Here is a 22,212-nt window from a genome sequence, read left to right on the forward strand (position 1 = left end):
GAGAATCAACTGTTAGTGGTTTGCTGTGATTGTGAGGCATTTCGATATCCCGAATGCAATGGTATAATGATCAAATGTGGTCTAAAATCTAGGTGAAAAAATTGATGTAAAACAGATATTTACAAGCACCGATCCTTGTATTTACATGGTAGGGAGGGTCTCTTCGATTAAATTGCATCACAATTTTTTTTCTAGCCTTATTACGTTTACGAAACGTTGTTACTGTCGACTTAGAGACAAAGTATGTCCTTGAGTTCGACAGTTCAATGAGTTCTAGCTTAATTGATAAGGACAAACGTAACTCATAAATAACAGCATGACAAGCGGCTTGAATGAAGGTGTGGTTATTCAATCGAATGGAAGGGATACAGTGAGAAAAGAGATCCGTATGAGTGAAACATGTCCTTACATCAAAGTAGCCAATGATCCCGCGATATTGGTTAGAAGAGAAGTGTTGTCAACTGATGGCTGATGGTATTTGTCGTTCGAATTCAAAAGAATGAATTCAGCACTGCTCATCAATGTAGTAAGGCTAGGTAGTCACCACAACACCCATCATAAACTCTATGGGAAGGATATTTGTATTTTACTGATATTTTGCAAAAACCTGATGAATAATAGAACCTTTTTAAAGTCATACTGCAACTTCATCGTTATTCATCCTTGAGTAGAATAATGCCATCATTAACACCAATCGACTGCTTTGCCGTTTTTCACATGTCTTCAAAAACAGTATAAGTGCAAGGGTACAAGCAAAGTTGTCATAGAAAAAAGCATTCCAATAACAACAACAAAAAAGCTTTGAGGTTTTTCTGCTCAAATCTTATTTTCCTATCCTAGAGGCAACTTACTCATAAATTTGGGATGGTAGCCCCAGTGCACGAAGGGTACGTAGAAGATGAGTCCAGTGAAAATGAACAGCACTGCGTAAAGGTACTCAATTTGCGGCTTCTCGATGATGGGTGCCGCCACGAGGTAACCGGAAATAACCATAACCAGTATTGGAATGATAAGTGGAACCTGTGGGAGAATAAAAATAAATCACTATACATTTCTGTTGTCGTAAATCCGATCAATCTCACTTTGTAGGGCCTCGGGTAGTTGGGTTTGGTATAACGCATGACGATAAGTGCCAACATGGCGCCGCCGTAGAAAATCCAAGCCGTGAAACTGAAGAAGTCGATTAGTGAGTCAATCGTACCGTACAGAACCATCGCGCCAGCGATTAGCGACTGTTGAAGAAGATATTTAGCGCAGTTTAGCTTTGCTTTTATTTTTAGCACATGACAGTGTCCTTACGTGGAAGATCAGTCCGGGAGCCGGCGTCAAACGACGAACGTGTACGTACGAGAGAATATCCAACAGGTGCCCCTCACGGCTAGCTGCGAAGCACAACCTAATAAAAATAGTAATACAAGTAGTATAAAAATCATTAACCGTGTCTAGACGGTGCTTACACATCTAAAATATCATTGTTTTTGGCAAACCTACCTTCCGGCGGCGAAGAGAGTTCCGTTGGCGCTACCAAATGTGCTGATTGTGACACTCAGCGGCATCAACCAAGCCATCGCACCTAGAATACGATTACCGAAGGTAACCGCAACGGCTTCTGATTCAATCATCTCCGTGGGTGACATTGCCGCAAGGTAGGACACATTGATCAATGCATAACACAGCGTTACTAGCGGAATACCAATGATAATCGAGCGTGGTAGGTTCCTGGGGTGAGGAGATCGGTACATTATACAAGAGCCACTCAATATCTTCAGATGACTTACTTGCTCGGGTTCTGGATTTCCTCCGTTACGTAGTTCAGATTGTTCCAGCCATCGTAGGCCCATAAGCCGGTGTAGAAGGCCGTCGCAATCGCGCCCAGCGATGGTGTGGGTCCGGTAAATGCATTCTGCAGATGCTGGGTATTGCCCTGAAATAGCTTGTAGGCGCCACCGCAGATAACGATAAGTACCGCAACCAGTTTTGCAGAGGTAAAGATATTTTGTACAGCCATCCCTAAATTAACACTATAACAATTTACAAATAAAATGCTCACTACAGGATTACAACACAACCACAGGTGGACGTAGTCGATCGGCGGGAATGGTGATGATGGCGGTTGAGGTTCAATAGGTTTTTTTTCAATTGTGGTGGTACGAATAGGGAAGAGAAGAAAAAGAGAGACAAGACTTAGTATTGATCTGAGCCGGCCGGTCAATTTCGATAACTAGAACAAATGAAGATGATGATGGGTGATGGAGTTGATGATTTGTACTTGATGGTAGATGATGCGTACAGACGATGACACCTTAGTTATGACAAACGATTCCTTTGGGTTTAGTTTGGTCTTGCCTAGTAGATCTCGATCAGTCGATATGGGCCTATCGCGATCTCGATCATAACAGGCTCACGCGAATACCACAGATACTGAGACATACAGAACACACACTGTGTTCACAGCGATGCAATCACGCGAGCGAGTCTATAAGAAAAGATCTTTTATAGCGCTAGGAGAAAGCTGAACTGTAGAGTTAAAGGACATTAGGAGATTCCCTGCATAATGCTGGGCCGCCTGGCTTCATGATCAACTCCGAGTTTCTATCCTGAGAACCTGAGATCATCCGCTTTTCATTGGCTGAATCACGCCTACTTTCTATACAACGTAAACCGTGATTCTGTAACAGAAAATTAAAAACATTTCGCTGATGGTTTCAAACGAAAAATCGAAACAAACAGAAATACATCAACAGCTCATGATGTCGTGAGAGTACGAACTTATTTACCAACAATAGTTCAGTAGTAAGCGGAAATTCATACTATGATTATTACGACGAAGACACTTACCAATCGCCAATATTGCAACCATTTTCACGACAGACAGTGGTGGATCGCATTCGTACACGAAGGCTTCGACGGCATACTGTGCGAAGGACAAACAGATGATTGCCATCTGGGATGGCTTCAGCACCAACGTCGAGACCCACGAGAACAGAAATGCCGGCCAGGCACCGAACGCGTCCATGAAGTATGCCCATTCTGCTCCAGATGATGTGTTCATCGTGCCTAACTCAGCGTACGCCAATGCACCTATGTAGGGAAGAGAGAAATGGGAGGGTATGCTGTACTAACTCCAAGTCATGATGATTTTGAAATTTGTTATATCAAAAAGTTCAATTTGGAGAATTTTTCTGTAATTTTTTGTAATTTTTTTTGTAATTTTTCTGTTTTTCGGTTCTGTAATTAATTTTGTAATTTTTCTGTTTTTCGGTTCTGTAACTATTTCGGACTTTTTTTTATCGATTATCAACCTTGTGTGAAAACCGTCATAGAAAATGACTCGGCGTTTTCAGTGTGTAAAATGCAAATACGAATATTCAATGCAAATTACTAAACCCTCTAAGATCCAACATTTTTATTTATTCTATTCCACTTTTATCTCGAATTTCCGATAAAATACTCCTAGCAGAAAGCTGCCAGCATAAAACCAATGTGTATGTGTGATAAATGAAAATATTCTAAAGACTTTCTAGTGGGTGTGAACATTGATAATAATGTCTGAATAATTCGAAAAGAGAATCCGCGAAGCCCGTCTAAAGGCGGGTTTGTGCTATAGAGGGTTAAGTTATAATGTTCAATATTCAACAAGACTTTATTGATTGCATATTCTCAGCCGCTTTTGGTCAACGAGTGAATAACGTCAAACATCTATAACATCTGCAACCGTTGTGAGTACTGTGACAATTAAAGATCAAGAATATATGCATGACAATACACATCCGCATTGATGGAAGCCCTGCTTCCACTTGTTTTAGCGAATTCGTTTTTGTTCAGTTTCAACCCCGGTGCCACATTAACTGGTGTCAAAACGTTTTTTTATTCACTCAGTTTCAACCCAGTTTCGCACTGAGATGTTTCCGGGTTCGCACTCGGGTTCACCAATTCAACTATACTGAACTGTCAAGTTCCGAGTATTGTTTTGGGAAATCTAAAAATGAAGACTATGAAAATGGAAAACCTGCTGCCTTTGCTTTTGTATTATTGGAATCGTAATCCAGAACGGCAATATAATATCCGAAATCAATTGCGTTGTGGTAGCGGTGGCTATAGGAACCGCAGTGGAAAAAATTTTCACCTACAGTTTTGAACCGAAGAACACAGCTCTCACTGCTGCAGAATAGCTTCTTCTCATCTTGTTGCGGGAACAACAAAGACTTATTTCCAAATCGAGAACCTTTATTTTAGCGTTGAAGTAAGGTTATGAATTTCCTACCAATTTACAAACTAGAATTAGTATTTTGTTCCATCGATTTTTAATTCGTGAACTTTTCCAATAATTTCTGTGTTTACACTAGAGTGCTGTAACTATAGTGTGTATGTAACTTATGTTAGATATTAAGTTCACAATTTTAACTATTGTTTTAACCTGTTTACCTGTATAAATTTTTCACTGCTAGTAACATTGCAGCACACTTTCTTTCTTCTCCAGTCTTTATGACATCCAGTATAAGTTCTATTGTTTTTAAGATAACTATTCTACATTGTTTAGGTAGTAGTGAGTAGTACAAGGCCTACAAATTCTAGGTACGACAGAACCTACACTGAGTTGTGTTCATCTTGATGGTGGTTCGTTGTAGCTATGATCGCAACAAATCTGATGTTTTGTTGTTTTGTACTTCAACGCCACATTTAACCCGGAAATAATGCACGATTTCGCGGTAAATTGAATGATCGATCGGAAAGTCACCAAATGAGCCCAAAAAACTCCTAAATTCACACAAGCTCTCCCCTGGCAAACAAGTTATAAAAATCAATTTGTTTTTTATTATTTCGGACATTATTCTAGAATGCATTGAAAGGTTCAGTGGCCCTGAGGCAGCTGAAGATAGTTCATTCATGGACTCGTTCTTCTTCTCGCGAGAATAAGCTGGGTATATTTCGAAATTTGTGTCCTTGCACGTAATGTATCTCCTATTTTGAACACATTGACAGCAGCCACAGGCGATTCTGCATCTGTACTACTTCCACCATTATATCACTGTGTGTGTTGGATCGACTACACAAGAGCGGTGAATCCGCCGGATACACCCATTCCGGTGTCTATAACATCCTTACACTTTTGGAAAAGAATGAAAGAATTGAGCAGAAGCCTGGTTCTGGTCGTCCGACGGTGCTACACTATCGTAAACTGCAGCTGAAGCTTAAGCAGAAGACGAAGGGAAAAGTGGCTACATCGTTTCAGTCTTTGGGCCGGGAGGTCGTAGCAACGGACCAAACAGTGAAAAATACCTAGCAGAGATGGACAACATCATGCAGAAACGTAAGCAAGCTGTGACAAAAGCTGAAAGATATGGATGGTGTTTTTTTTTATTCGGCGGAGCAGAACGTTGCGGCCGTCATGGACGACGAGACGTATTTAATGCTGGATGGCAACGACTGGCAGAGAACCAACTATTTTACGTCCCCCAACAAGGAGGTAATTGACGTCGTTAAATACATCCCAAGTTCCCAAAGAAGGTCCTTCTGTGGCTAACTATCAGTGAAAAGGGAATGTCAAAGCCGCTCTTCTTCCGTTCTGGAATTGCGGTGATCAGGGAGATTTACAGCACAAAGTGCCTGCCGGAAGTTGCCTCCTTCATCCAAAAATATCATCTGGACGAGGATGTGGTGTTTTGGCCGGACTTGGCCTCCGCCCTTCACGCGAAGAAGTCGCTGGAGGAGATGAACCGCTTGAAAATATTTTTTTCTAGGCAAACCTGATACAACGGATCTACTCCAACAATTTCGTGGTGAAAACGGAGAAGGAATTAATGAAAAAAAAACTAAGAAAAAAAACAAATATGTTTTCTACAGGAATAGCGGAAGTTCCGGCCAACTGTCGGAAGGCCGTCCGAAATATTGTCGTGTCGGAATATTTAATTTAAGTTTTATGGGAAATTAAATTATTCCATTAAATTATTTTTTTTATTTTTTAACGCCATCCAAAAATTGTCCATTCGCATTAAAAGCAAGCGTTAATCAATTGATGCAAAAATCTCGGTGATCCATTAAGAAATGATCTAATTAAATCAGAATCTTTCATCATTTCTTGCAGGTTCGGTGTTAAGATTTTCATTTTCCCATCCATATTTTTCTGTTAGACGTAGTCTAACGTCAAAATTGGCCAAAAAATGGTTCGATTACAATGTTTTGATGTGTTGGGATTTTCTTAGAGTTTAACATTCATACCCCATGTTTCGCTGGCAAACGATGAATAATGCCCCATCGCATGGGACTCATTGTGGCTACTAAGCCTCTTGCAGTCAGCTGAAGCTCGATTCCCTTAGAATCTGAGCGTACATTAAATTTCACTGTAGTTTCACCTCTAGTGCTGGGTTCTAGAGTTCTTTGGCAGAAGGTTGTTCGGATCGTTGTCCTCTCTCATTGGAGGATGATTTGTTACTATTCATTCCGTTTTAAAAAAATCGTGACAGACGAATACCGAAGTGAGAGCATAAACATTTTTGAATGAAAAAAATAGAGTTTTCAAGTAGATGTTGCATTTCTCATTGCTTGGGTTTGCTGTCATCATATTGATCCATTCATAATCATAATTTCTTGGGCATTTTGAGGGGGGACACCGGTCTGGAAGGTCGAAAAAAATCGTAATAATTTTATTAGCATTTTTGAGAAGCTTATGCCCCCAGGAATGTTGTCCTAAAATTTTTTTTCGATATTTGATTTCATTGGAAAGTTAGAGCCAAAAGTATGAGATCACCTCAAGGGATATACGAGGGCAGTCCGATAAGTATTTTGCCTCATCGCCCGATGGTGTCAGTATCTCATGAGAGATTACTTATCGTGTAGTACATCCTCGTAAACGGCTACTGTCAAAATTTCAGCCGAATCGGACTCGTAGTTTTGTTTTGACAGCGTGTTGAAGCGGACGTGTCCGCGGATTTTAGAAAAATTGCAAAAACCAAATTTCTGCCCGGCAAGTGACTTTTTCAAGTTTGGAAATTAAAAAAAAAGTCGCACTGGGCCAAATCTGGAGAATACGGTGGATGGAGCAGCAGTTTGTAGTGCAATTCGACCAATTTGGCCGTGGCGAAAGCAGAATTTTAATTTTTTCCATTTTTCTAAAATCCGCGGACACGCCCGCTTCCATACACGGTCAAAACAAAACTACGAGTCCGATTCCGATTCGGCTGAAATTTTGACAGCTGCCGTTTATGAGAATGTACTACACGATAAGTAATGTCTCTTGCGATACTGACCCCATCGGGCGATGAGGCTAAGTATTTATCGGACTGCCCTCGTAGTATCGCTGTTCGAGTTTTATACGCGTTTTTCTCGAAACCATGTTTTTTTTTTATTTAGTATTTCGATTTTTTATGAGCAATTTTTCATGAAAAATGACTCATTTTTAACTTAAATGGCCGCCATTTTGACAATTTAACGAATTTTTAAAAACTCCTATGTAACGCTTTAGGTATTGTCCTAAAGTTTCAGAATATTCATTGGAATTCGTTCTATGATACCCCGGTGCTTCAGAACCGATACCACCAGCAAGGTACCGATTTTCAGACAGCATCTATGCATCCAACTGTCAACAGCGTAATAATAAAATCACGAAAATTCATTGCAGACAGGGGTCTCTCCTTTAAAGGTGAACTGCACTCAATACAGAGAATCCATGTCTTTGCTTCGCGCGAAGGTCAACAAAACAAAACAAACAAACTGCAGCGCGCCAAGCGGTTGCCATAGTAATCATGCGGACAAACCATGATCAAAATTGAGATCATCGAGACGCATTAATTACATGATTTAGGTATATAAATCTGATACAAATGGTGTGCAAGCATATGTTTACAATATTTGTAAGTGTTATAATCCAGAGAAGGTCTGAATACCTGTCAAATAATCATCTGGTGATTGATTAAAAGTTAGCTCAAAAAGCATTGACACCAATAGAAGGTGGATTTTTTAAACCTTTAAAACATGTGAATCCGTAAAAATGTCCTATAAAACTACTGTAAATCATGAAAAAGACAATTTTATCTATATGTTTTGAAACATTTGAATACCTGATTTGACACAGCTGCGTTGAACTAGAGCATTCAAAAAAGTGGACAAACCAACATCATTTACCTTATTTCTGGAAGGCTTCGTCGTAGCGTCGTAGCGTCGCATTGTCGTAAACGTCGAACTTCAACAATATCTGACCCTAATCCACTAAGGCGAAACGTTTTGCTTGAAGGTACTGATCTAGCGTACGATAAACGATATTCGTAGCGATCTGTACTGCTGACCAAGTCGTATTCGGTTCGGAGTTCACCGTCGTTGAAAGGCATGTTTATTTGAACCATTCTCGCAATGAAAAGGATCAAGGAAAATAATGAACTGATGAATGACCAAACATTTTTATATTGAGTTACATTTGAATTAAATTTTAATTAGAAACGTCGCGAGGAGAAAAACGTTCAATCCAAACAAACTTAGTAGAAGATGGACATTTGAATGAATTTGAATTATTTTTAATGTGAGGATTATAAATCCGTTTTCTTGGGAAAGGCGCTCAGTTGATCAACGATTTGGCTATGTCACCAATGATGAAAGGATGTTTCGGATTTCAAATCCGTTCGGATTTCGAAATAAGGATGAATGTCTGTCAGCGAGTATCAGGAATGCATTCACTTAGTATTCGTCCAATATGAGAAGGCAGTTGACTGTCACAGTCACAGCCATTTAGGTGTAAAGTAGTCTAAGAAAAAAGCGTTCGCGTTTTCTGTACCATGGGGATTATCCAAATCTATGCGGGAGTGTGTTAGGCAAGCATGCATTTAATAGCGTTGGTCTTTCGTCGTGATTGCTGAGAATCTCGATGGAATGATTGGTTGTTAACCCTTTCATTACGAGTGTCGTCTATAGACGACATCCGCGCGACGAGCTGTGTGAACGAGCGTCGTCTTTAGACGTCATGAAATTCATACTGCTCTTCGATCAAACCAGCGCGATGTGCATACTTTTCGGCGCAGTGCTCCGTACAGGGGTAGCACTTCGGCGGAGCACACTGCCGTAATGAAAGGGTTAACCAAGCATAAAAAAGCGCTGACAATTGAAAAATTCATCATTTATGCTATTTTTAATGCTGAGCAACCTTTCATGGAAACAAAACACCATGTGGTTCAGCAGATGCTACGATAATAAAGGGTGTGTCACATCAAATTGCATCACGGAAAAAACGCTGTAGAAATTCGCCCATTCCTTTTGAAAATTTTAGACAGTAAAATAAAAACTATTAAACAACTTTTGGCATTTTCTTTTTATTCATACTTCGAGCCCAAGCCCGTGTGCTCGCACCTTCCTCTTTACCCCGTCCATAAGGTTCTGTACAACGTCAGGTTGTAGTTTTTTTTTAACAGAAATCCATTTTCTTTTGAAGTCCGCCTCCGATTTGACAACTTTTGGGTTCTTCTGGAGGGCCTGCTTCATAATCGCCCAATATTTCTCTATTGGGCGAAGCTCCGGCGCGTTGGGCGGGTTCATTTCCTTTGGCACGAAGATGACCCCGTTGGCTCCGTACCACTCCAACACGTCCTTTGAATAGTGGCACGAAGCGAGATCCGGCCAGAAGATGGTCGGGCCCTCGTGCTGCTTCAATAGTGGTAGTAAGCGCTTCTGTAGGCACTCCTTAGGGTAAACCTGCCCGTTTACCGTGCCGGTCATCACGAAGGGAGCGCTCCGCTTTCCGCAAGAGCAAATCGCTTGCCACACCATGTACTTTTTGGCAAACTTGGATAGTTTCTGCTTGCGAATCTCCTCCGGAACGCTGAATTTGTCCTCTGCGGAGAAGAACAACAGGCCCGGCAGCTGACGAAAGTCCGCTTTGACGTAGGTTTCGTCGTCCATTACCAGGCAATGCGGCTTCGTCAGCATTTCGGTGTACAGCTTCCGGGCTCGCGTCTTCCCCACCATGTTTTGCCTTTCGTCGCGGTTAGGAGCGTTCTGAACCTTGTATGTACGCAGGCCCTCCCGCTGCTTGGTCCGCTGGACGAATGAACTTGACAAATTCAGCTTATTGGCGACATCCCCGACCGAACTTCTCGGATCACGTCTAAACTGCTTAACTACGCGCTTGTGATCTTTTTCACTGACGGAGCATCCATTTTTGCCGTTCTTCACCTTCCGGTCGATGGTTAGGGCCTCGAAGTATCGTTTTAGTACTCTGCTGGCCGTGGATTGGACGATTCCCAGCATCTTACCGATGTCCCGATGTGACAACTCCGGATTCTCGAAATGAGTGCGCAGGATTAATTCACGACGCTCTTTTTCGTTCGACGACACTTTTCCAAATTTACGAAAAATTGACAGTGAAGCATGGCCAACGTGATCTATACACTCTTATCTGATTATAAGCGATAGCTGAAGATATAATTCCTAATAATTAAATTTCTACAGCGTTTTTTCCGTGATGCAATTTGATGTGACACACCCTTTAAGATGATTGTCGTCTATACGACTACTTTCCGCTTTATTACTCAAAAACATCATATTTTGGACGGTTACCAAAATCGTTCGTCAGTTTTACAGATGTGCCGAATGAATTTATCCCACAGTGGACCTAATTAGAGCTTAATTTGGGGACTAACGATTTTTCATTATTCGAAACAAAATTCATTCTGATTTCATACAACAACTACGAGAGTCGTTTGAAAAGTTCGTGCAAAGTCAGAGAGATTACACTACTGGCGCGTATTGAGGTTATGTTTAGTTAGAAGCATCTCTTGGAAAAACATACACCAAGTTTCAACTACATCGGTCTGTTTCTTCGTGTTTGGCATTCGTTTGAATCGCGAATGTCCAGTCACTAACTCACAGTTAGGGTTACAGGGTAACAACTCGTTTTACATCCCCCCTATTCTCCAGACTTGGTTTCTTTGGATTACTATTTGTTCCCTAATTTTGAGAAATAGCTGGCGGAATGAAAAAAGATTTTATTCAAACGTGAAGGTTGGCTATTTTTCAGTGTATAAGTCTAAAAGGAGACTATGTTGAACAATTAAAAAAAACTTTACCCCAAACAATCAGATAGTTTTTGTTTTTGCACAGACTCTTCAAACGTCCCTCGTATATCGGGAATCAAATGAGCAAATAGCGAAATCAGAATTCATACGACAATCGGTTTGTCTTTTCTGGTTGGTCTATGTTCGTGCCATAACTCTTTCCCGCTGATTGACGAGCAGACCGAAAACAAAGCTATTATAATCCTCATTCAACGCGATATTTTTAGTCCCCAGCAAGACAGGACTTCGAGGCAACTCTGCTTATTAATTGTTGCCAGATTGCGTCGCCATCTTACAGGATTCAGGCGGAAATATAACGAAGCGCCCGATGACCATGACAGTGATCATGCTTTCGAAGTTCAAGCTGTGGGTTCCGGAATGTTTCAAAGTATTCGTACTGCTAATAAATCTGTCATTTTGTCGGCTTTCTTTTCGTTGCGATTAACTCTCAGTTGTAGCATCAGGGGGGACTGTTTATTATGAACACATAATATTCCACGAAAAATATGGTTGTTTATTATTTTGCAACTTTGAGGTTATTCATTTAGAACCGATTCTTAGAAGCGCCACCAAAGAGAAACTTTGATTGACTTCATCAACGGTATTGGGTTGCTGTGGTGCCATCAGGTGGTCAACAATAAATTCATCGGTAAAGATTATAATGTTCTAAAAATATACATTATTTTGCGCAGAACCGAGCCCCTCATCCAGAATAACTGACACGCTCAGGTCGCCGATTCTAAAGATTTATTGCAACGTCTCTCCGCAAATGGGGGTTTCGTTTCGCTAACGGTGGCCGGTGAATGAATGCCGGTGACGCAAGAAAGTGCGATTCGCACCCTCACACACGTAAACGATCATAATAAATATTTAAATAAATATAATGAAGCAAACGTGACTAGCAGCTTGGATGTTGTCATCTTTATTGCTCGTCGAGGGACAGCTCTGATTCGGATCATATGACAAAGGTGGGGGAATTTTGCTCGCAGTGTTTCGTTCACCTGGGACGAGAATATTTTTCCGAATCAAGCGACTGCATCCGCCCGGTAGGGGTGATCTTGTGAAGAGTTATGAAATTCTTTCATTTCTCGTGTGTGATGCTCAACTGTTTTGTAGGCGGCAGTGAAAAAATGTTCGTATGCTTACTGCTCGGGAATTTAGTTCTAAAAAACCGAAACAGTATGTTCTTGTGAGATGATGTTTCATTATATAGTTGCAATTGTTTTTATTACATTGTTTGAAATGAAGAACTGGGAAGACTGTATCTACTAGGTATGTGAATATACAATTACTTTTGACGTAATCCTACGTACGTCTTTTGGGAACATATTTGGTGCACAAAATAAAAAAAAACCAAAATCGATCGCAAAGTGAAAATGTCTAATTTCAAACGCTTATTACTCACTCATTTCATAATGGATTTATAATATTTTTGCATCAATCGAATAAGGCACTGCATAACAATTTACAACGTTGAAGAAAATAATATATATCATGAAACTTACTATCGAACAATTGAAAAATCTCAACCACTATCCAAACGGAAATCGCGCATTCTGATCGGTCGAAATCGAAGATACAAGCTCCCTCTTGTACTCACAGTTATTGCTCAATCATTCTCTGATGGACTTACGAGATGTTTGCATCAATCGATTAGGACACTCCATAACAATTCATCACAATGAATAAAATAATATAATCATAAAATAAACTAACTATCAAACAATTGAAAAATCTTAAAAATTATCCAAACAAAAATCCCGCGTTCTGATTTATCGATTCGCGAAAGGAATCTTTGCTCTCACATCCAGTACTGTAGTTTGTAGAAAATAGAACACGGGACTGTGCAATGAAATATGAGTTTGATGTTTGATTTTCTGCTGATGTGCGTAGCATATGTCACATGTTTCTGAAAACCGAGAATTCAATTTCAGCTGTTTGTCTGAGCAAAGTGCGGCGGCCAGCGGCGTAGTGAGGGTAGACAGCGCCCCTGGCAAGCTCTGAAAATGGCGCCCCTAACAATAAAACCCTTCTTAATTTTCTCACTAGTTTTGAGATAGTGATGACAAAACTACTCACTCACATAACAATGTTCATTTTGAGCATTTTATCCGTATTTAAAAGGCTAGAAATATCATTACCAGCTTCGCGTATTCTCTAGTCAAAATTTTGTCTTGTGTGCTTTAGCTGCAAAAAAAAAGATCGACAATTGCATCTAAATCAAGATCTGCTAGCGATTCTTTCTCGATCGAAAGGATTACCAACCACTTAATTTTTTACCCAATTTAAGCTCGCTGACTGGGTTCTGGGTTCACAAGATGCCACTGGAAGCGTCAAGAATATTCGTAGCGTCTCGATGTTAGGATAAACTGCTTTGAGAGAATATCTAAGAACAATGTTCAAGATGCCTAAAGGCGTCGAAGAGTTCAGGTCAGAGAATGGGACCTTCATCTGTGTCTGCGTTCCTCTGTATCAACGTCTGGAGAATACTTCCGTCCGTAATTTGATGTCAGCCCGTCTCCCGTTATAAATGAAAAATCTGATGCTATATCCGTTATAGCTTCTCCACGCTGTTCCAACTGCAATATTATTTTTCGGAAAACAGAGATAGCCTTCACCCGAAAACTATCTTCAATTGTTAGAGGGGCTGTGGAGTTTCCTTTTTTTTCGTTTTCCGTGGTCAAGTTGCTTTAAAATTGTCAGGAACACCATGTTGAATACACTTTTCTTTTGTGTATTGTGCATGATAAGATGCTTCCTTCTTTATCTCCTCGAATGATGCACGCAAGGCTTTAAGGAGTTTACTTGCTACGTCTCATGCCTTTTGATTGTAACGATTCATTCACTTTGTCCATTCAGGATTTTTTCTCAAAGTTCAACTCCAATGGGCTCATAAAAATACCACCGCCAGCGTTTTTGCCTCGCAACGGCAAATAATTGCGCAGAGCACCGCCAGAGCGCAGAACAGAATAACGTCGACTACAACTTTCAAGATTGTAGGGTAAATGATCTTGGTTTGTCCAGTCTAAAATATGATCATGGTTTGCCCACTTTTTTGAATGCTCTAATTCAGCGCTCCTGTATCAAATAAGGCCTTCGAATGTTTCGAAACATATAAATGAAATTGCCTTTTGCCTGATTTATAGTAGTTTGATAGTATATTTTTACGAAATCACATGTTTTAAAGGATTATAAAATACACCTTCTATTTGTGTCAATGCGCCCCTCATTCGAGCTAACTTTTAATCGATCACCAGATGATTATTTGGCACGTATTCAGACCTTTTCTGGATTACAACACTTATAAATATTGTAAACATCATGCTTGCTCACCATTTGTATCGGATTTACATAGCTAAACCATTAAATTAACTCAATTCTGATCATGAGTTGTCCAATTCAATAATGTTGTTTTGTCCACATGATTTCTATCGCAACCGCTTGGCGCGCTGCAGTCTGTTTATGTTTGTTTATGGTGTGCTTCGCGCATAGCAGAAGTATGGTTTTTCTGTGTTGATTGTGTTGAAGTGAACACTTCTAAAATGCAATATTCTGAAGAAAGCCTAAATTATGAATGAATCAATATGATGACAGTAAACTCAAGCAATGATAAATGCAACATCTAATTGTGAATTCGAATGTTTTCATTCAAAAATGGAGATTTCTAAAACCGGACAAACCATGATCATTTTTTTGGGCAAACCATGATCATTATTTTTCTTTAAGGAAAATCGTTAAAAAACATAAAAATTTGAATAATTTCAACACCTTATGGTAGTATTAGCAACTAGAGACTTGGGGCTTTTCAACAAACCCAAACTCGTATCGATTATGTGTGATTTTCATGAAGAAAAATCGATTTGCATTTACTAGTTGCGTAAAAACACCCCAAATTGGACAAACCAAGATCATTTACCCTACGCCATTTTTCTGTCTCTCTGTAACCCATCCAAAAAAGTCAGCATCAATTGTTTTCCTTAGAACATCCTCTTCTCATAACCTTTCCACAGAACGTAACATTCTCTGTTATTTGATGAATTTTGGTGAGATTGTATGGCTGGATTTAGATGCTTCCGAACCTTAAATCCTTTTTCGCAATCCGAGAAAACCGTTCTAAAATTTTTTGCACCGAAAAGCAAATAGGGAAAGCATAGAACAGCGTTTGATGACACACTGTATAACATCCACTGTCTTTTAATTGTTTCTTTATAAATCAACGTTCTAGGACCTCGACGCCACCTATCCAATGATGGCGGTTTTTGCTTTTGAACGGCTATCGGCGGCATTTGCAGTTTACCGCTGTGGCGGGATTACTGCACCCAAAGTTAATTTTTAGCACATGTTTTGGTATCCCGATTTATTACATTAAATGAGCTGAAAGATAACATAAAATGTTCCACTCCCCAATACATGTATATCATTTGTATAATATACTAGTTGACCCGGCAAACGTTGTTCTGCCATATAATGTATTTCTAGAGAATATTTTGGTTGGTAAAAATAACGAATATACTTCAAGAGAGTTTGTATGTTATCGTTCAGATCTGTCAAATTGATCTAAATGATGATTTTCACGGCGGAACATGCATATGCGTAACTCTTATTTTCGAATTTTCCCTTTTTATTTTAAATACCTTTCTTATATATAAAGATATGCATAGTCAATGTTTTCGAATTTCATCTCAAATATTTTCCAAAGTACTCTATCATCATAATTTGGGTCAAGACAAACTCACAAAATATATGGACGAAGTGAATCTGATCAGCCGTTCTCCTGTTATGATGAGTTATACGTAAGTACGTGGGAAAAACTCTCTTTTATATATAAAGATGTGCATAGCCTATTTTTTCGAATTTTTCTAATCATCTCAAATATTTTCCAAAGTACTCTATCATTCTAATTTGGGTGAAGACAAACCCACAAAATAAATGGATGACGTAGATCTGATCAGCCGTTCTCCAGTGATGATGAGTTATACGTACGTGGGAAAAACTCTCCAAGCCAATATGAGGGAACGAAACAGGAGACACATTTAAATGAAAGCATATGAAAGCTTTTCATATAGTTTGCCAAATACACGGCCCAGACAGGGAAAGATATATTCTCGTTCATGTTCTTTTTTATCGTCTTAGAAAACACCTTCCAACTTCATTTCACGATGAGGTGTAATATTATCACACTCCTTTATAATAGCGCTGGCAGCTATATGGATAGCGTGGTCGTGTAAAGTAACTTTTGCATTCCAGCCGGCCTGGGTTCGATCCCCATTGACCGTCGTATGGACTTTTTTTTTGCACAATCCCAAATGAAAAGAGAAAAGAAAACAGAAAGAGATGTCTGCTCGCATACATACAAACAACTTTTAAGCTTTTAAAATAGCTCATTATTTGCGCATTTGACTCTCATGCACAGAAAATACCATCTTTTCTGCCAAAAATGACATGTTTTCTGCCAACGCTAGTTTGGGTGTGGTTACTACTAACCGCTTCAATGGTGTTTTGCTGCCCATCGGAAAAAGGCGCACTTTCCCAGTGGCAACAATGCTACATTTTTTCCGGGTAACGGAAAGTTTTTCCCCCTTGGTGTAAAGCGCATGTGTGTTGCAACGACTATCATATGAAGTACGGAGAAAATAAGCATTGAGAATTTTTACGCGTGTGAATATTATTGTATTGTTATAGAATAACTACGTCCACGCAACAATCATCATGCAATTGGGGAACAGGGTTACCATATCTGCAGAATAATCTGCATTTATACAGATTTTTCAGACTTTTTGAAACCAAGAATCTGTAGATACAGATTACAGATTTTTTGGTTTTCGTACAGATTTACAGATTTTTCAAAATAATGATCCAATATAAGTATGGCTTGATCTCAATAATATTTTTCCCAACTTAACAATTTTATTCATATAGCATTCAAACCAGTCAGCATGAGAGCAATTTTAGCGTTCATATGTGGCGTGTAGCTCAACCTAAGGCGAAAAGATGCAAAAGTTTGCGTCCTCGGCTAGCTTTATAAAGAATAAATAACACTGTTTATCTTTTGCCTACTCAAGCACAGTGAATGCGATTTTTTACGTAGATAGCATCAACATTGCCAAATTCATAATAACTTTGCCAATCAATGATGCTAAAGCTTAGATTATGCTTCAAAATTGAACCTATAAATTCAACCCTTTGCGGTCGTGTTAAATCTCGACACGTGTTATTGAATTATTTTTACTTGAACAGGCAGTAATGTATGACTTTGTGAAATTATGAAAGATGAACAAGATTTCTTTATTTTTTGTAAACTGTTAATAAGAATTTACTAAACAATGTTTTATGTTTATGTTAAAAACAAAATCGCTATAATTTTTTTTCGTGTGATATCTTCTACATGTATTACAAAAATAATTAGTTTGACGTCTTTCGCTTTTTATCTTTCTGTTTGAACATACGGAACAATGCTCTTTACATTTACACAGTGCCACAATACATCCATTAATCCTTTCCTCAAGCAAAATTAGTTTTGAAAAAGTGTGACCTGATACATTGTCGCATAAATTATAATATTAGTATACTTCTTTGCTGTGGTGGCTGAGAGCAGACAAACGACCACAAAGGATCAATACAGATTTCGGTAAAGATTTTTTGAGAAAAAAACACAGATAAAAAGATTTTATGAGGCCAAAAACACGATTTTATTATGGTAACCCTATTGGGTAAGCTCAGCCTGCAACAAGAAAAAACATCGAGCTGTTGTGCTACACTGCGTTTCACAACTATAGAACCACTCATTTTTTCTGAGTTTCCAGAGATGTGTTAGAAGTTGGTTGAATTGGAGTATATAGTGTAGGACATAATAACTATCTTCATTTATAAGATTGGATATTTTAACTTTATTGTTGTGTCCAGGCGCGAAACATTAAAAACAACTAAAATTCTAGTGTTTCTTATTTATAGAACCAGATGGAAAAACTCTCACTCCTTCACGAAATTAATGTCAATTTCACATGAATTATAATAAGTTTCTAATTCGTAGGTCATACTTAGTTCTCAACCAGTTCAAATAACCCATTCGGGGTGGTTTCGACCAAGCTGCGCCATGTTGTAGTGTGTATCTAGTTCTAAGCAGAGGATACTGCTCGTTGAAGCTCAAATCACTCATACTGGTTGTAAGCTGCATCTACTACTCGTACGATCACTCCTTATAAGTTCTTGATGGGGCTTTGATCTGGTAAACAATCTGATCAGTCCAGAATCAGAAGCTGCTTTTAATTAAACTATGCCATGACTTTCCGGATTTTATTAATTGATGCCAAATTACGCAATTATCACATTGTTTTTGAAACAAAACCAGCAGTTAATGATTTTGCAGTACTTCGTTGCACTTCTGATTGTTCATTCGTGTTGATGGTAAGCTATATAAACCAGGCCTTTTTGAGAAAATTCTCCCCGAATCATAGAAAAACCTCTTTTCCAAAACTGCGGGTCCAAAAACTAATGTGGAAACTAATCCTATGGGTTTCCCTGTTTCAGGAGAACTTCTCTGATAAAAAGAAATTCAACTTGAAGAGAATTTTTTCATACTGGAATGACTTACGGACAATGTTATGTAGTTTTTCAATTCGTAACTTTGCAGACGGCAGTTCGATTGTTCAAAAAAAAATTTTTTAAAAAGGCCTGGTTCAGATAGCTTTTCATCAACACGAATTCACAGTCAGAAGTGCAATGAAGTACTTCAGAATCATTTACTTCTGTTTTTGCATCAAAAACACAGTGATTATTGGGTAATTTGTAATAAAATTTGTCATCAATTCATAAAATCCGGAAAGTCATGGCATAGTTTAATGAAAAGCGGCTTCTGATTCTGGACTGATCAGATTGTTTACCAGATCAAAACCCCATCAAAAACTTATGAGGGGTGATCGTACGAATAGTAGATGCAGCTTACAAGCAGTATGAGTGATTCGAAGAGCTTAAGGGAGTATTCTAGTCTAGAAATTTGAAAAAAACAGTTTTTTCCCTTCATATTTCTGTAGTTTAGGCATACAAGAATATACCTTAGAAAGGACTTATCGAAAATCCTATTATTCAACGAGTTAGAGCGATTTTAGTGATGCATTATTTAACCTGGTACGGCCATAACAATGAACTTTAAACGCGTTTTTCTCGAAACTAGTTTTTTTTTCAAACTGGTGTACACGATATCTCAAGTTCTACTGAACCGATTCCTTTTAAAATTTTATGAATACAATATGTATGCATCTCTTTTTTTTTTTTTTATCTGTATTATAGTGATTTTCAACTCATTTGGCTGGTTCGTCACTTTTTACTTCCATTTTTGGAAGAATGTCGGGAGTGAGAATTGAACTCGTGACCTTTAACGTGAGAGGCATGGATGTTACCACTACGCCAGATCGCCTCCGTATGCATCTCTCTATCGCATGAACCTCTAAAAAAATATATATTTTTTTATTTTACTATTTTTAAAAAATCGGGAGACGTAAGAAAAAACGTTTTAAACCGCATTTTGTTTTTCAAACGGCCACCATTTTGCCAAAAAATGATGTTATTGACTTGTCCGAGGTTCATGCGATAGCGGCATCTTTACTGATTCAGAATCTGTTCGATTTTTTTTGTTTCAGATAACCAGAAGGGCTGGAATCACGTACGCCACGGGCCAACTTTTTTTCGAACCATCTCACTTCATCGGCTCCTAACCCTTCTAGTTATGAATGTTTTTTCTCCGTTCAATTTTTGTTTTATTGTTAAAAGATAGATGAACAAATAATGATATATTTGATACTAAAGATATTCTTTGTTTTATTTTCATGGAGCTCGAAAAAAAACGTCCGAAATTCGTGTCTTTATACTAGAATACCCCCTTAAACAAGGAACAACTCTGCGTAGAACGAGATACACACTACAACATGGCGCAGCTTGGTCGAAACCACCCCGAATGGGTTATTTGAATTGATTGAGAACTAAAGATGAACCACGAATGAGAAACTTATTGTAATTCATGTGAAATTGACGTTAATTTTGTAAAGGAGTGATAGATTTTCATCTGGTTCTATAGTTATGAAACACTGGAATTTTAGTTTTTTGAATGTTTCGCTCCTGTATCTAACAGCCTTGGCTTTTCTGCATGGAACGCTGGAGAAGAGTCTTCAAAACAAGGTAGGAAATACCAGAATGAATTTGTATAAAATAATCTGGTATTGCAGCTAAGGTGAGTGATACGACAATTTTTTTTTTGAAATTTTTTTTTTAAATTTGATTTTGAAAATTCAGTGTACATAATATATGGTTAAACAAAGTAGCTTCGCGAAATTTCATTTCCGATCATGCCTTACAAAACATTTGGCACAAATGTTTGTTCGCGATCAAGAGCGGATCGTCCCATTTGAACTGTCTATTTTGTTGCGTTATTGCGAAATTTGCGTTGAAGCATTTGATGGTAATGGAGAAACTCATTTACCCTTCCGCAGAAGCCACCTCATCTGGAGCAATATATGTATATTATTCTACTTCGGCATATTCTATTGTGATATGCATCATCCAACAACTAATCACCATCCTTCTGTTACCATCCCTGGGTTGTAACACTGATGGAGTGAACAAAAAATACCTAACTATCAAACAAAAAGATCGTGTCTCGGACTGTGAAGGTTGAGACATTGAGGCTGATCACAAATCCTTCTATCCAAGTATAATTATCGACAAACAAGTACTTTTTGAATCTTGTTTCGTTGTAACGTGAAAACTTTTTCCAGATGTCAAAATGAAAAATGGGCCCATTTATGCCGTTCGACTAGTACTACATTGACAATTAGAGCAGTCTATTGGCGAATCGATTTCATATTTAAACACCAGAGTTCACCAAACGCAATTATTATTATTAACACTTGAAAAATGAGTTGTTATGTTGACGGGTTCTGAATCAGACATCCGTTCTTTGTATAAAATGAGGAAATTTTCGCACGAAGAACTATTTCTACTTACCTAACAATGAGAGCAATCCACAGGCCATCCATATAATAAAGCTCACACCAATGGAACCAGTTCGCACTAGTAAACCAGATGGCGATACAAAAATTCCAGACCCTGAAAAATGAAATATCTATTTAGAAAGAGTCCTATAACAGAACAAATCTCGTGGTTAGCAAATGTGTTTGCATAGTTTGTTTTGAAAACATTCAACAGTCACTCTGCGATGAATCGAGCGTAGCTTATCGAACAATATGTGAGACAGTTTGAACCAGACTGGCTCTCAATTCTGATTATTCCTTCATTACTTTTTTTTCAAATTGCATTGCTGCACTGAAAGCAATGTTCACTCTCTAAACGGTAGCAGACTGTCACCTTTAATTTTCCCCAGAGTCGGCTGGAAATTCAACCCTGAAGTTAATTAATATCACTTACCGATCATCGTTCCGACAATTAAAGCCACCCCACTGAAGAGTCCCACCCGTCTCTTGAGGTGAATAAGGTCGTTCTGCGCTGAGCCCGTCCCCTCCAGCGAGTCCCGCATCCCCCCGGTCCCTGTAAGAAAAGAAAAAGATGGAAATAGTCGATGAATAAATATGATATTGCATTTAGTAGCTTTTGTGCCGTGAAGTATTCCAGCCCGCCCACGCGAGTAAGCATGCCATCAAGCAATTTCTCTTCATGTTCTTCATGACAATGGTCTGATCGACACTGCTGAAGAGTTATTTTCAAAATGAATTATGCCAATGCCGTTTCTTCGACTACAAATTCGATCGCTAACGCGAATGAAGGCGAAATCAAGCGTTTCAAATTGATCCATAAATTCATTTCCACTTTTTCAGCTAAATAAAATTCGTTGAGTGGATTTCCTAATCAAATTCATTTTACGACCGGAGTGTGAAAAAAAACCAGAAAACTTTCACTCTGCGGCTATTTATTCAGATTCTGCTCATTACCAAGAGCATGACTGACCTTTCATTTTGACGCTCACTTCCAACCGAATTGTGTTTGGTGTCTGATTTGTACGCTCATTAGCAAGAGGTAGTGCGGAACGAGCGACGGAACCAGAAATTTATGAGACTAGTACACGCTTTGGTGATTATAAGTAACTATATCTCAGACAAAAGGCAAACCAGAAAGTAACAACGGAAGAGTTTATTTTACAATACAGTCATTGGGGATGTGAAGGTATAGT

At 38.8% G+C, this 22,212-nt stretch overlaps 1 protein-coding gene across 2 annotated transcripts in view; it reads right to left on the minus strand.

Moving 5' to 3' along the window:
• The window catches only part of LOC129775007 (b(0,+)-type amino acid transporter 1), a 114,381-nt gene that overhangs the window by 11,930 nt on the left and 80,239 nt on the right, over positions 1-22,212 (minus strand). For both annotated transcript variants that reach the window (XM_055779162.1, XM_055779161.1), the window contains exons 3-10: positions 21,453-21,572; positions 21,033-21,134; positions 2,839-3,081; positions 1,779-2,049; positions 1,492-1,719; positions 1,300-1,396; positions 1,083-1,232; positions 852-1,020 (exon numbers count right to left, since the gene is read on the minus strand). In XM_055779162.1, coding sequence (XP_055635137.1) covers positions 852-1,020; positions 1,083-1,232; positions 1,300-1,396; positions 1,492-1,719; positions 1,779-2,049; positions 2,839-3,081; positions 21,033-21,134; positions 21,453-21,572 — 1,380 coding nt within the window. The remainder of the gene's footprint in view (positions 1-851; positions 1,021-1,082; positions 1,233-1,299; positions 1,397-1,491; positions 1,720-1,778; positions 2,050-2,838; positions 3,082-21,032; positions 21,135-21,452; positions 21,573-22,212) is intronic.

This window comes from Toxorhynchites rutilus, chromosome 3 (genome assembly GCF_029784135.1).
Source record: "Toxorhynchites rutilus septentrionalis strain SRP chromosome 3, ASM2978413v1, whole genome shotgun sequence".
NCBI classification, from domain to species: Eukaryota; Metazoa; Arthropoda; class Insecta; order Diptera; family Culicidae; genus Toxorhynchites; species Toxorhynchites rutilus.